Here is a 14404-nt window from a genome sequence, read left to right on the forward strand (position 1 = left end):
TTAGTTTCTTTGCTAACTATTGCGCATTGTGCAAATTAATTAAAGCAAGAAGCCTTGGGCCCCTTACCAAGGCTAGTCCCTTGATAAGAGTGTGAGCCTATCTTAAGAAACTGGCAGAAACTGGTCCTGTGGATGGACAAGAGCCAAGGAGCAACTGAGTCTGTGCAAAGACAAGAGGTCAACTAGCGGTGACGAGGAAGAGTCACCAACCTTCATCCCCACGACCCCCAACGACCACCACCAGGAGACACTGCACAAGCGCAGATGGGAAGAGCTTATGGAAATGACTTCTTGGAACTAATTTTAATATGAAGCAGGGACAGGTTATGAATATGTATAGGCACATTGTGAAACTTCATGCATATGTAACTCTTTACTGCATATAACCATGGCAAGTTGCCGCGTCGCATGCGCACGACTTTGGTGGGACTACCCCCTGTGCTGCCCAGCGCTGAATAAACGTGCCTACTTTACAATCTTACTGATTGTGGAGTCCGTTTTCTGCAAGTCAGTTTGGCGAGCCAGCCAGGAGATGCTCTGCTCGTCTGCGGGATTGACTGTGGAGCAGACGCTCCTAGGTGCACACTGAGTATTTTCCTCGGAGGAGCCTCCACTCTCAGCCGCTCACCGTGGGAGTAGACAAGGACCTCCTGAAGCCGCAGACAAACGGTATGTTTTACAGTACAGGAAGGGCCTATAAGTCGTACGCGTGGCTGGGGTAGCTGGTAAATGGCGCAGAGACGTCTGGCGTGCAGCATAGTCCCCGTAAGGGAGGAGGGTTTTGGTTGGGGCAACTGCTGGTGTGTTCAGACAAGGACTTGTAGAGTCTATGGGAAGTGATAATTAATTGTTTATACTAGAAAGATAATGAATTGTGGTTCTTGGTATCTTTTTATTGTTTTTGTTGATGTTTGTGTCATAGTCACCTTTCTGTGTTAAGGACATGAGAAGTCATGCTGATAGTGAACCTAATGAATGGTATCATATATGAACTGCCTCGTTTTCTTGCTAGAGGGCTGCGGTTTAGCTGGCAGAATGGAGAGGAGTTGGCAAATTGGACTGGCACCTTTAATTTCATGGATGACGGAGCAGTGAAGAGTGGCAGGGACCCAGGCACCAGATACCAACACCAGAGGGAATGACTACAGAGATTTCATGCTCTTTGTATGAACCACAAGTGTGGGCACAGGCTGTATGAACGAACAGATTTACGGTTTGCTTTGGCTGCTCAGTACTGCTCCCCACTGCTCCCCATGTCACATAAGATGCTGGGGATGCCCAAGTGCTGTGCTGTTTTCCCCCTTCGAGGTCCCAGGGCCATTTTGGAATATGCTGTAAGCATCCATGAGGTATGTAGGAGGGTGACTTGTGTCCTCGCCTCTCCTATTTTCATTCCCCCCTCCCCCCCCCCCCCAAGGCCATGTGTCAATATATGGCAGTGTGGTAGAGTGGGACTTGGGTGAGAAGTGGGGAATGTCCCAACATGGTAGTGTTGATGCACGCAGAGCACACTGGAAAATCTGACCCAAGGCTTTCTTTATAATAGAATATATATTTTAAGAAAACATAATTTAATTTGAAATCCTTCCAGTGCCTAGTAGGGGAGAAATGTTCTATCAAGACAAGAGCAGAGTATTCCCTTTATTTACTATTCTGAGATGATTTAAGAAGTGCTGATGTGCTCTTGCGCTTTTGGTACTTATTAATTTATAGTAGGATCCTTTAGGCTGACATGTATATGAAGGGTCATGAAAGGACGTGCATAGGCAAGAAACTGTCTGCAGTTGTCCCCAAAGAGCTCCATGATTATCACGTGCTATCTGCATAAATCAGTGTGCAGGTATGAGGCACATCTGGGGTGTTTTCTGGAACCTCAGTTATAGAAAAAAAGCCCTGCTGGGAAGGCTGTCTAGTCCTCAGCTTTTGTATAGGGGAAACTTCAGGACCTTTACCTTGAGGATCAAGGCTTTGTGAATTCAGTGCATAGAGATGCAAGGTGAAATATTCTTGTGGATGGTTAAAAAAGGAGCTTTCAGTGCATAGTACTTACTCCCAGTCTCTATTGACATGAAGGAAATCAAAAATCCTGAATCATGTGTAGTATCAAGTTCAATAAACAGCAGGAAAACCTTAGAAACACTTTAAGTTAATGAAAAAAAATAATTAAAAGAAGCTTGCATTTAATAACTATGTATAAATAAAACTCTCTGCATAAATTAAGTATTTTGTGTGAAATACCATCACAGTGTATTTTGGTAACCATACACCACTACAGCTGTGGAGCTGAGAGCATTTCAAAGGCAAGTGGAAGTACAGACTCTGACCTGCCAAAAATCACCTGGTTTCACTGAACCACAGCAATGCTGCAATTCCTGTTGGGCTCTTAGCTGGAATGTGATCCATATCAGTGCTGCCCAACACTCAGCTCGTTTAACTAGTTATGGGAGCATTATGAAAACAACCAGACTAGCTGCAGTTTTTAGCTCAGAACAAGAGAAAGATGGTTCATTCTTCTAAGTCTGTATTTATGTATGTATGTATGTATCTGTCTGTCTCTATTTTGTTGCATTTTTGGTGTGTGCATTTACAGTCTGTATATTCAAAGTCTTCAGTTTAGGCACTTGGCATACAAGAAGACCAAATGTGGCATAAAGACAGATATCTTCTTGAAGATAGAGGATTAATAAATACAGCTTTCCCCCTCTAGGCACTCTTGGCAGAGACAATTGAACCATCATGAAGTGCAGGATGGAGAACCAAAATGTTTGAATGCAAAATACTTGCTAATACTGAACAACGCTGAATAGCAGTTCTACTCTCAATTTGTTTAGCCTCTTTAACAAGGAAGAGGTTCAGGATGCAAGTGTTTTTTATACAAGCAGGATCTAATTGCATGAGTTAGGTATACATTCCAAAAGTTATAATATTAATATAAATATGTAAATGTCAAAGTCAGTGTCACGTTAATGACTGTGGAGCTGAAAGATGGGGATTTTGAGTTACTGATAAATCTAGCTGTGACATGCATTGCACATAATTATGTTACAGATGTTATTTACCCATTTGTCTACTGCTTGAAAGCTAAGTATACAGCAAAATAAAAAAGAACTCTATACATATAGAGGTGAGACTCTGGTGAGTAACTGCAGAGCTATGTCATAAACTGTTTGCTGTTTACCTTTGATAACCTCTCTTACTTTGTTACCACTAGACTTCTCCTGAGAGTCTTAATATAACACCCAACATCAAACTGTTGATATCAATTGAAAGCAAGCCTTCCTCTAGTGAATAATTCTTTCCGCCAAAAAGAAAACTTGCAGACTAAATTTTGCTGGCCTCATTTTACTTGTATACATTTACAGGTCTCCAGAGAGATGTCAAAAGAGCACAAAACTAATTATATGTCAGCATATGCACAGTAAATACCTTTCACTGCATGGCTCTGAAGTTTATTGTGTGTCATCACCTCCTTGTAGAAGGTTTTGTGTTTAGAGGTAGTAATTGAAATAGATATAAATATTCTTTTAATTAGCTTCTAGAATTAATATATTTACATGTATATAGGTATGTGTTTATTCATACATGCCTGGTATTGTTCCAAATATATTCTATAACTACTCTTTATCTATATAACTTAATATATGGTGCTGAGACATTAACAACTTATTACTCATTCTATAAGAGTGATTTATTAGATGCAAATGAAGGACTTCCAAAGCAAAAGGCATACTGAGCAAATAATTTCATTAGAATTGCAAGGCAGCCATACTTCACAAGAGTAGTGGCCATATCAAAACCAATGAACAGTGGAGATCAAACATTGCAGAAAGGATCAAATAGCTCAGAAATGAAGAACATCATGTTGTCTGATTTCAATAGGAACTGATTCAGGCATTAACTACTGTACAAAGTAAAGTGTGGCTTGCAGCTGGAATGTTTTTTACTGTCCAGGGGAGTTCACTACAGTTTCAGAAATTGAGCCCTACTCCAGTTGCAGGCAGCTCTGCTGTCCCAGAGTAACCAAGCTAACCAAGGCTTTTCATCCCAGGGCATTAGACACTTCTTTAGAATGCACAGAACTGTTCAATGGAGATTAAAAATGGTATCATGAACTTGGCTCAGTAAGTGGTGCAACTGAGAGCGTGGCTCAGGTTTGTGGCAGCTGTTATTATTGTGAGTAGTTGTCTCACAGAGGTCTGTACTTGCTGGGGCTTTTTGAGCACCAAAAGCTTCATTTCCATGTATAGTATATTGCTGTACATCTTCTAGGAAGCAATAAAGTTGTGAATACTTTATTCACAAGAAAAGTGTTCTTAGTAAAACATAACCCTCCAAAGCCATGGAGTGGTGAGGCCAACTGTAGGTATGTACATTCAACCTAAGGAGGACTTTCCTAGAGATTCTTCCCTAGATTTCATCTCTTTTCTAGAGCCTGAAGTGCTCTGTTTTCCTTTTAATATGTTTTGCAACTTACTGGGATTGTGAACCTTCATGCTTAAAGCATTTGTTGTTGCCAAGATTAAACCGCCTTAATGGTGCGATGATACATCTGGCCTATTGGTTGGGTTATGGTGTTCTCTGCCACCTTCAGTCCATCTGAGCTGAAGATGGGGTTCAATAGAGGACATAGGTAGTAAGACCACAGAAGGCTTTGATGGGCGAAAGAAGTGAGCTGTGTACTTTTGGGCCTGCTGGTTTGTACACTGAATTCTCCAGTATGGCAAATAGGGAACTTTGTCCCAGTGGCTACAAAATAGAAAGTGTAATCAATTGATTTCATCAAATACACATTTTACAAGAAGGAATGTAAGGGCTTGAACCATCAGACCTCATTGACCAAGACAGTAGTTGAGGATGTTCCTTAAGTCACAGTGCTGAACTTTGTATTTATCATACAAAGATACTAAAATCTTGAGAAACACAAGGGAAAAAAAAGCCATTGCTTGTGATGACAAACTAAAATGTGTTTTTGAGATGTTATTGATGTATAAGTATTGTCATATGTTTTGTTATGACCACTCCCAGGTGGTCATACGGATAACACCATCAGCGGCTTATTTCAATCAGAATGATAGGAATGGGCTTGATTAAAACAGCTGAACAGCAGTTTATTAAAATTGGAGAGCTCTGAAATGACTCTGGTAAAACAGTACTCCCTGCAGCATACCCCGCTGCTGCTTGTCAGCAGCCGGTGTTGTTTTGATATGGTGATCGTGAAAGAAAAGAAACAACAAAGTCTTCTCCAAAATGCCCATTCAGTATGCTCTCCAATAAATCATTCTGAGGGTGACACTGTGTGGTGGAAAAGCCTCTAAATGAAGATGCATGGCAGTCTCTGGGGGAGAAGACCCAGGGGGCACAGGGAGCTGTGGTGTTGGTTTGGGAGTATGGTCTGCGAGGTGGGTTTATCCCCGGTGAGTGAACATACTGCAGGAGGTAGCTGGGACTTTGCTATGTCAACTAGGGCTGTTTCTGCTTTAGGTCCTGCTATTTCACTCCCAGCTGTGCTATACTGAACAGTATGTTAGACAGAAATTCTGAGGAAACCTTGGTCTCAAATAAGTGGATGGATGAGAAGGGAACAACACGGCACTGGCAGGATTGGATGCGTGGTCAGTTCATGCTCCTAATGTGGTATAGGGTAGCAGAGCCAGGCAATCCCAAATGATCTGTGTATTAAGACATGAGGACAGGTTATCAAAAGCAGAATGGCAATTAGCATCAAGTGCTAGTTTGCCAGAAACATTCATAGTTGTGGTGAAAAACACATCCACAAGGTATGCAACTGTCATCTCATCTGTATGGCTCTGTAAAGTGCCTGTGAAATCACGTGACCGGATCAGATAAGTACTCCGGAAACAGGACACTTCTGAGATACGGCAGACTGATGCATGCACTTCTCTGAGGTTAATTAGGAGGTAGAGCTATGAATGAATTGCTTTTAAAGGACAGAAATATAAAAGCCACTCCTTCTCTGTGGAAGATCAAACATTTGAATTTAGGTCTGGTTTGTGGAAGCACTTTTTGTTTTGTTTTGTTTTGTTTTTAACATAAAAATCTTTCATGTGGAAGATAGGCAGGGGATCCTGAGACATTTCTGGACATTTCTGATGCTCTCTCTTATCAAAACTATGGAAAAACTTGTGACACTGTGAGGAGATATGTAGCCAAACTTTTCAAAATATCCTAGGTGGGTACTCAGGAGGTTCATAAGTTAATAGCTATTAAATAATAATAGAGGCAAAATCTGGCAGGATTTGGTCCCTCACTCACAATGGGCTGATGAAGTCAGTACCTACTTTGCCTTGTTTTGCCTGAATTTTCCAGAGCCCCTGTAGCCATGATACGCTAAACCTGAGCGATGCTTTTGCTAAAAAGGTCTGAGGATCCTCTGCTAGCCCTCCTGGATGAATGTGAGTCCCCGTGTGCTTTGGGGATTGTTCCTGAGTGAGGAAGGTGACTCTAGACTTGAACTTGGCCATGGCTCTGCCCATACTGATGAGTGCAAGTACCGCAAATTGGACATCTCTCTTAGTAAGTATTCAATGGAAGCCTGCAGGGCTTAGTTCACTTGTTCTTGTTTCTTAGTCACTAGATCATGTGCATTTTTGGAAAGATCTTTGTTTTTCCTGCAGGGTAGGTAGAATCCTTCCTCTGCTCTCTTGCAGTGTAAGCGCTGAAGCCTCACCACGAGCAGTGCAGAACCAGCACTGCAGGAACGAGCAAAATGGGGGGGCGGTTTGTGCAGCAGAAAATGGTTTCATTTAAAACACGCCTGACAATTACATTCAATTATATTTTCAAATCTTTGTGCAATGTATCAGACAAATCAGTGCCTCAAATCCAAATGTCACTTGAAGACAGGATTGAAGTCTCAGGCTTTTTAATTCATGTAGCATGACCAAGAAAAGCTTACTTTTGAACAAAGCAGGAGCAGCCCGACTGCAGATGATAAAAGACCTAAGTGTTAGCTGGTGTATTGGGAAGCCAGATCTCTCTCGCAAGCTCAGTAAGCTACTCAGCTGGAAGGAGATTGCAATGGGAGACATGAAGGTTAGAAAAGAAGAAAGTTGTGGTTATTCAAAACTGGAAAATTACAGAGCAAATAGCATCTCATTTCTGGACATTCAGTACTGAGGAGCATAAAAAGAGTCCTCTCCCAGCACTTGTGGCTCATGTGGTGTTAAGATACGGGATTTGATCCTGGAAAAATGTATATTTGAAAGCTATAACTGACCTGAATGGACATCAAGCAGTGAGTTGTGTGCACTGCCCAGTGCCGTGGGAAAATGCAGTTCTGTGTGACTGCGAGGTTTGCTGTGATTCAGTTGTCGTTGTGTTCCCTCTTGTAAAGAACCGTGGATTCCTGGGCTGGTTTTCCCATTGAATTCTGACCTTTGAGGATTGAAAATTATTTAGATTTCAGCAAAGGAAGGGAAAGCAGTACAGGGAGAGGAGATTCTGGGGTGACGTCTAAACGCCGTTTTATGGATGTGAAACCTGCCTGTCATTCCTGGAAAGCTAAAATGCAACCCTTCCTCATAGCAAAAGGAGTCGTGTAGTCAGGAGTATAACTTGTCACTAATCAAGAGCATAAATCAAAATAAACTGCACTACACCTTTACATTTTAGCTGGATATCATACTGAGGAAGACGATGGGGAGGACAGTTTCCATTGGTACTAATTAAGCTTTCTGGCAGGTGAATGTGTCTTTGTTCAGGGGAGCTCCATGGTTTGGAATGGGAGTTAATAGGCAGGAGCAGCACTCAGAGCCCGAGGAGTGGGTGAGACTGATGCCTCCTGTGGGAGAGCAGGCGGGCTGCTCTCCAAATCCTCCTGGCAGGACCAGGCTCCAGGCCCCGCTGAGTAGAGGAGCTGGGTTTAGAGAACATCCACAGGGGCTGAGGGAGCTCGTGTTCCTTGTGCTAGAGTCTGGTGTTGGGGAAAAGGACAGCACGAAGCCCTTGTGCGGGAAGAGGTCAGCCGGAGCTGCGGGGAGCTGCCTCTGCTAATCTGCCTTGGTGTCTGAAGCAGGAGGAGGAGAGGCTGTGGGGCAAATGAAGAGCATGTATGTTCCTGGGAGAGGGGGAAAAAAAGGTAGTCTGCTGACTGGGTACCGTCTCACAAATTCCTTAATGCTGCTGTAGTGTCAGTAATGTTTGTAACCTGAGTGTTGCAGCATCAGGAGCATTAAAACTAAGGAGGCTTAGCATCTGCTTCAGCGGACAGGATGAGTTAGCTTCAGTCGAGCAGCTCCTGTGGCCAGTAGCATCTTCTCCCCACACAGTGCAGAAGTGACACTGCGGGCGGTGTCCCCTGCCTTGCTGCAGGATGCTTATAAGCATCCCATCAGTAGCACATCATCCAGCCTCCTCTGCAGGTCCCAAGGTGCCAAACTGAATTCGACTCTCCCAGTGACTGATGGAAACTCTGGAAGTATGTGGATTCAAAGTACTTGTGAGAATTAGTGACTTGCAGGACAGCCCTGTGCTTTTCTAAGCTGTAGGGTAATGGAACAACTCTGTTGCAAATGCATTGCTGCTTCATGGATTTCTTTTCAGATCTAGAAATGGTTTATTTTTAATGCAATCCTTTCCTCCTTATCCTTCTGCCTCTCTGGTAGCACATCCTTTTTCTTCTCTCTTTTTAGTTTGTGGATTGGGTAAACAAGCGCTGATCAAAGGGAGTCTCTGGGACTCAGAAAATTTCATCTCTTTCATAAAATGACAACTTTGTCTACTGTGCCACGGGCTGAAGCCAGCTTTGCCATGCGATAACGTGCTGTTTGACATCTCATCTGAGCTGCAGCTCTCTAACTTAGCAGCACAGCCAGAAGTGCACAGGAAAGATAAAAATACATGTTAATGTAGATTTTTACCATTCTTAGCTGTCCAGAGGTGCACACAGGGTACTGTAATCCAGTATTGGGTTGAAAGAGAGCATGAGGCTGATTTGGGTTATCCACTGCTATCCCCCTGAAGCGGGGTGGGAGAGGTGGGAGTGGTGTGCAATGCACTGAGTGTTGCATGGGGATGTATTCCTGCCTCTAGCCATTCATCATATAAAACGTGAACATTCAGGGTCCCAGTCTTGTCTCACTCAATGAACCAAAGTAAAGAATGGATAACACCAAACACAGTAAGAAAAATGAGTACTGAAGGAGGATGAAAAATGGTACAGTTGTCTTTGTATCTGGACCGATAGTCATAGGGGACCCCTTCACCCTGTAAAATGCAGTGACCATCCAGAAGTCCTATGAAGTCAGTTTGGTATTGGAAATTTATCTGGAGTACATCCACACAGGGCTTTGGCCAGGCTCTACCAGATGAGCTCTTAAACCAATTTCAGCTGGAGCAGCTTTCAAAATACACAAGTTGTTCAGCCCCAGCTCCACTAAGCCAAGCACATAGGAGATGTAAAAGTGCAATGGATTTCATCTGCTCTTTAATAAGGGCTGAATGTCCAGGTGAACAATTAAGTCAGAAGGAGAGCCCAAGGCTTTTGGTGAGAGACCAGAGGAAGGTCCATGTTGCATGACCTTTATCTCCTTTATGAGAGCCGAGGAAGTCTTTTCCCAGATTTGTCACTATTTATGAAACACAGTACAAAATTTCCTCTACAGAACTCATAAAAATGTATTTGTGTCCTTGAAAAATATGCAAACACATTTCCAAACAGTCACATTCTTAAAAGATTGTTGGGTTACTGTATTTCTTGACAGTAATAAGTTTACTTCCTTATTAAGAATTTTTGATATTCTGCTCTTATCTTCTCAGCATTGGCTTCTTCCTCTTAGTCTCAAGTTTTCTGTCCCTCGTTGGATCACAGTGGTTGGTTTGGGTTTTGGCAAAGTTGAGGAGGTGAAAACCTCAGTGAGGGGTGAAGGAAACACTTCAAAGCAGTTTTTGACAGGTTAGAAATGTTCCCAGTTGGTAGCAGATTGCTTTGGGAGGCTCTTGGGCTTTTTCCAGTCACATACTATAGTCCCTTTCTCCCTCCTGTGGGTTTCTCTCTTCCCAGTATTTCAAGTTGACTTCTGGATGTACTTAAAAGGCAAAATTCAGAAGCTTTAGATGCTTCTGGCTTTAGGAGGTCCTCATGGAGATAGCTGGAGATGTTGTTTTCTGGGCATGTTCTCTTCATACAGTTCCCCTGGGTGGCATGAGAACTTCTCCAGAACAGCTCAAAGTTTGGATCCCCCCCAGATTTTGCTGTTAACTGCAAACATGAACCACTGATAAAAATAAAAAGGTTTTCCTACATAAGGGTTTTATATTGGGAACCTAACAGAAATTCAGGTCAAATAGGATTTTTGATGTTATTTTCAAATGACACATCAAAATTTTACATTTCAAATGATGGTTTGAATAAAGCTCTTATGGGAATCTTGTACTTTACTTTCTTATTGAAAATTCAGATGATCGGTTGTAGTTACAGGGTAACTGAGAATTTAAAGGATCCATAAAAATAACTTGATCTAGCTTCTGTTGTAATACCCATTCCCCCAGGTCATCAACTCGTGTTTCTCCATTATGCCCATAACTGCTGTATGGGTATGTGCAGTTCTTAGGTATTGGGTTTTAATACAGACTAACAGTGATGGGATGAAAGCGATACAGAGCTTGGTTTATACGCTAAATCATCTTTGTCATTTCAATACAGTCTCATAGAATTCGTTGGACAGGCTGGGCTTTCTCTGGCCCCTAACATGGATTGCTACCATTGTGTTTTATTTCTCCTTAACTCCAGTCTGATGGTGGAGGTAGAGAAGTTCAACAAAAAAGCACATATTTATGTCAGATTTTAATTAAGAATAGTATTGTTATATCAGATTTGTCTGAGCATCCAAATCCTTTTGTTCTCAAAGCCATCTCAAAGAAAAGCTTTCTAAGGAACTGTTTTTAAAATTCTCAGCACATTCAGACACCCAAAGGATGGGAACAATATACCTTAAGTAATCAGTGCTTTTCCTCTGACTTCCAGTGGCAGCTACCATGCCTACAAGAGAGGTGAACGCTTCTGAAATCATAGCCAATAAATGCCTAAGCAAGTGAGAATTGTGTTGGATGCTGTTTGAATACCTGTCCACTTAGTTTAAATCAGCTAAATGGAAACTGCTGAGTGCTTCCTCTTGAACATCTCAGAATTAGCATTTGAGTCTATGTAGGGATTGACAAACTGTGAAGGGATGAAAGACACAGACTCCTGATGGCTCTTGAACAGAAGGCCTTTATTTGCCATTTTTCTCTACTACATATACTTTCCCCGTAGCCCCATATGCTGTTCACGTGCCCGAATCGGTCATACAATTGGTTAGAGACCCTCAGACATGCGCCTCGAGCCAGCCAGTAATTGGCCACTGCCCAAAGCTCATCTTTAACACTGTAGCCAATTTACTTTATCTCGACCTTGCTCAAGTTTTTGGTTCTACCGCTTACTTCCTCATTATCTCTAGTTCAGGGACGTGTGAAACAGCGCGAAGCCTCCTGCAAATTCCTTCCCCACAATTCCCCCTTTTTTATTTTCAACCAACCAAACGCTTTTTATAGATTCTTCTATCAAGCACTGCAGACACTGCAATAAGCAAGGTACAATAAGCAACAAAGTGAAAATCACAAGCAGAATTACGATTGTAAAGTAGCGTGCCTAATAGAATCTCCATCAGTCAACAAGCCACTAAGCGCTAGGGATGTTGCTTCGCAGCGATGCTGTATCTCACTCGCACAGCACAATCACGCAAAGAGGCCCCTTGCACTTCTCATTCATACCACAAGACTATATCACTTTGTCCTGGTTTCAGGTAGGACAGAGTTAATTTTCCTCCTAGTAGCTGGCAGGGTGCTATGTTTTGGATTAGAATGAGAAGAGCGCTGATAACATGCTGATGTTTTAATTGTTGTAGAGCAGTGCTTACACCAAGCCAAGGACTTTTCAGCTTCTCGCTCTGTCTTGCCAGCGAGCAGGCTAGGGGTGCAGCAGGAGCTGGGAGGGGACAGACCCAGGAGAGCTGACCCAAACTGGCCAAAGGGGTATTCCATACCATCTGACGTCATGCTGAACAATATATAGGGGTGGCTAGCCGGGGTGGAGGGGGGGCCGGCTGCTCGGGGATAGGCTGGGCATCGGTCAACGGGTGGTGAGCAATTGCATTGTGCATCACTTATTTCGTACACATTATTACTATTAATACTATTATTATTATTATTATTATTATTATTGTTATTCTTTTCCCTGTCTTAATAAACTGTCTTTATCTCAACTCACAGACTTCACTTTCCTGTTTCTCTCCCCCATCCCGGAGAGGGAGGGGGGAGGGTGAGCGAACGGCTGTGTGGTGTTTGGCTGCCAGCCGGGCTAAACCACAGCACACTTAAAAAAATAAACAAACTTGCTTGTACCATCTCTGGCCGTGTTCCTCGTGGAGTAACTCACTTCACAGCAATACTTTGTCTCAAAGCCTCCTCCCTTACAGGGACTATGCTGCACTCCAGACGTCTCTGCGCCATTTACCAGCTGCCCTGGTCACGCATACAACTTACAGGCCCTTCCTGTACTGTAAAACATACCATTTGTCTGTGGCTTCAGGAGGTCCTTGTTTACTCCCGTGGTGAGCGGCTGAGAGTGGAGGCCCCTCCGAGGAAAATGCTCAGGGTGCACCTAGGGGCATCCCCTTTGCAGTCGATCCCGCAGCCGAGCAGAGCGGCTCCTGGCGCAAGGAAGGATGCTATTATCCTGTTGTATAATTACACTAAAGAGATGCATTGCAATAAGGAGCAAGTGTGGCATTGACCATTTGTTTCATGGTTTGGTTTTTGCCCGTGTAATTGAACCTTACACATGCTGTTGCTGTTTCACATCCCAGGATATCTAATTCCTGTGGCTCTAGGGGTGCTTGCAGCAAGTAGACAGTCCAGTCTTTGTTATCCGCCGGGTTCCCCACCAGACATGTCGTAAACGGGTCGTTAGCACTAGCCAGGGACAGGCACATCGCTTCTTGTCCCATCACGTTGGCGAGGGTGACCCAGATGTTGCGGCGTGGTTGGATGGAGACCCAGGGCTGACAATAACCGATGACAGCGGCGATTGTGAGGAGGAGGCCAACCATGGCCTTACCCCCCCTTGCTGGTACCCACCTTGGTCCGTGACCTGTGGAGACACAAGCATACCCTCAACCCCAAGTTATTAGAGGCTGGGGTCCCTCCCAAAGATCTGTATTTAATTTTTTACTATTACTAAGGCCTGCTCTGACTGTGGCACCTGTGACAGCGTGGAATTCATACTTTTGTAATGTTTTACTATGGGCGGTACCTCTTTGTGAGGAAAGGGTAATGATAGGTGAGTCATTACGTGAAGTGCCTTTCCCAACCTGTTCTGTGGTGTTTCCTGGGTGTCTCCCCCTTTTTGTTTATTTAGCAGTGTTTTCAAGGTGCAATGTGTGCTCTCTACAATGGCTTGACTCGTGGGGGAATGAGGAATGCCTGTGATGTGTCGGATACCCCAAGTTTGAAAAAAGGTTTGAAGGGAGTGACTAGTACAGGTCGGACCACTGTCGGTTTTTATTTCCTTTGGGATGCCTAGCACTGCGAAAGCGACACGGAAATGAGCCTGGACGTGGCAACTAGGTTCACCTGCCGCAGCTGTCGCCCAAATAGCATGAGAAAAAGTGTCTACTGATACGTGAACATATTTCAAGCGACCAAATTCTGGAATATGCGTTACGTCGGTCTGCCATAACTGTAGGGACCGTAGACCTCTAGGGTTTACCATTAAAGACGGGGTCGAAACATGTTGTTGACAGTCAGGACATGTTTGGACAATCAATTTGACGTCAGTGATTGATATAGCGAATTGTTTGGCCAAGACTTTGGCAGATTGATGGAAAAAGGCATGGGATAACCGTGCTTGCTCCAGCACCTTAGGCACCGGGGCAGTCAGGGTCAGCTCTTTAAATTTTAGAAACAAGTTTTCCTTTGGGATATGTCTCAAATGTGCCCTCTCAATGCTCTGGGCGACACCTACAGCAAATTGCGTGTCTGATAGAATATTCAAAGGTACTGCTTTTTTTTCTTGTTTTTCTTTTTTTCTTGTTTTCTCTTGTTTTCTTTTTTTTCTGGCTGCAAGGAGCCCATGTCCTCGATCACTGCATTGATTCGTCGCCAATCATGCAGTAATCTCCATTTCCTGCTCTTCTTCTTGATAACAAACACTGGTGAATTCCATAGGCTGTTTGTCGGAACAATATGTCCTTGTTCGAGTTGTTCTTGAACCAAGTCCTGTAGACTACTGCTTGGAAAAGAATCAACTGAGCAATTCTAGTTCCCTTTGGTATTGACAATGGTGGAGACGGTGTCCAAGCCATAGCTTGGATTTGTCCATTATAGTCAGCATCAATTATCCCCGGCA

The 14404-nt window shown here is 43.4% G+C and overlaps 1 protein-coding gene across 1 annotated transcript in view; it reads left to right on the forward strand.

Annotated features, from left to right (window-relative positions):
* Positions 1-953: 953 nt before the first annotated feature.
* The window catches only part of LOC121062950 (alpha-2,8-sialyltransferase 8E-like), a 54611-nt gene continuing 41160 nt past the window's right edge, over positions 954-14404 (forward strand). Inside the window, 1 exon segment of the mRNA XM_040543255.1 lies at positions 954-1117. Within this exon segment, the coding sequence (XP_040399189.1) occupies positions 954-1117 (164 nt within the window).

The sequence above is a fragment of the Cygnus olor genome (genome assembly GCF_009769625.2).
Source record: "Cygnus olor isolate bCygOlo1 chromosome W unlocalized genomic scaffold, bCygOlo1.pri.v2 SUPER_W3, whole genome shotgun sequence".
Lineage (NCBI taxonomy): Eukaryota > Metazoa > Chordata > Aves > Anseriformes > Anatidae > Cygnus > Cygnus olor.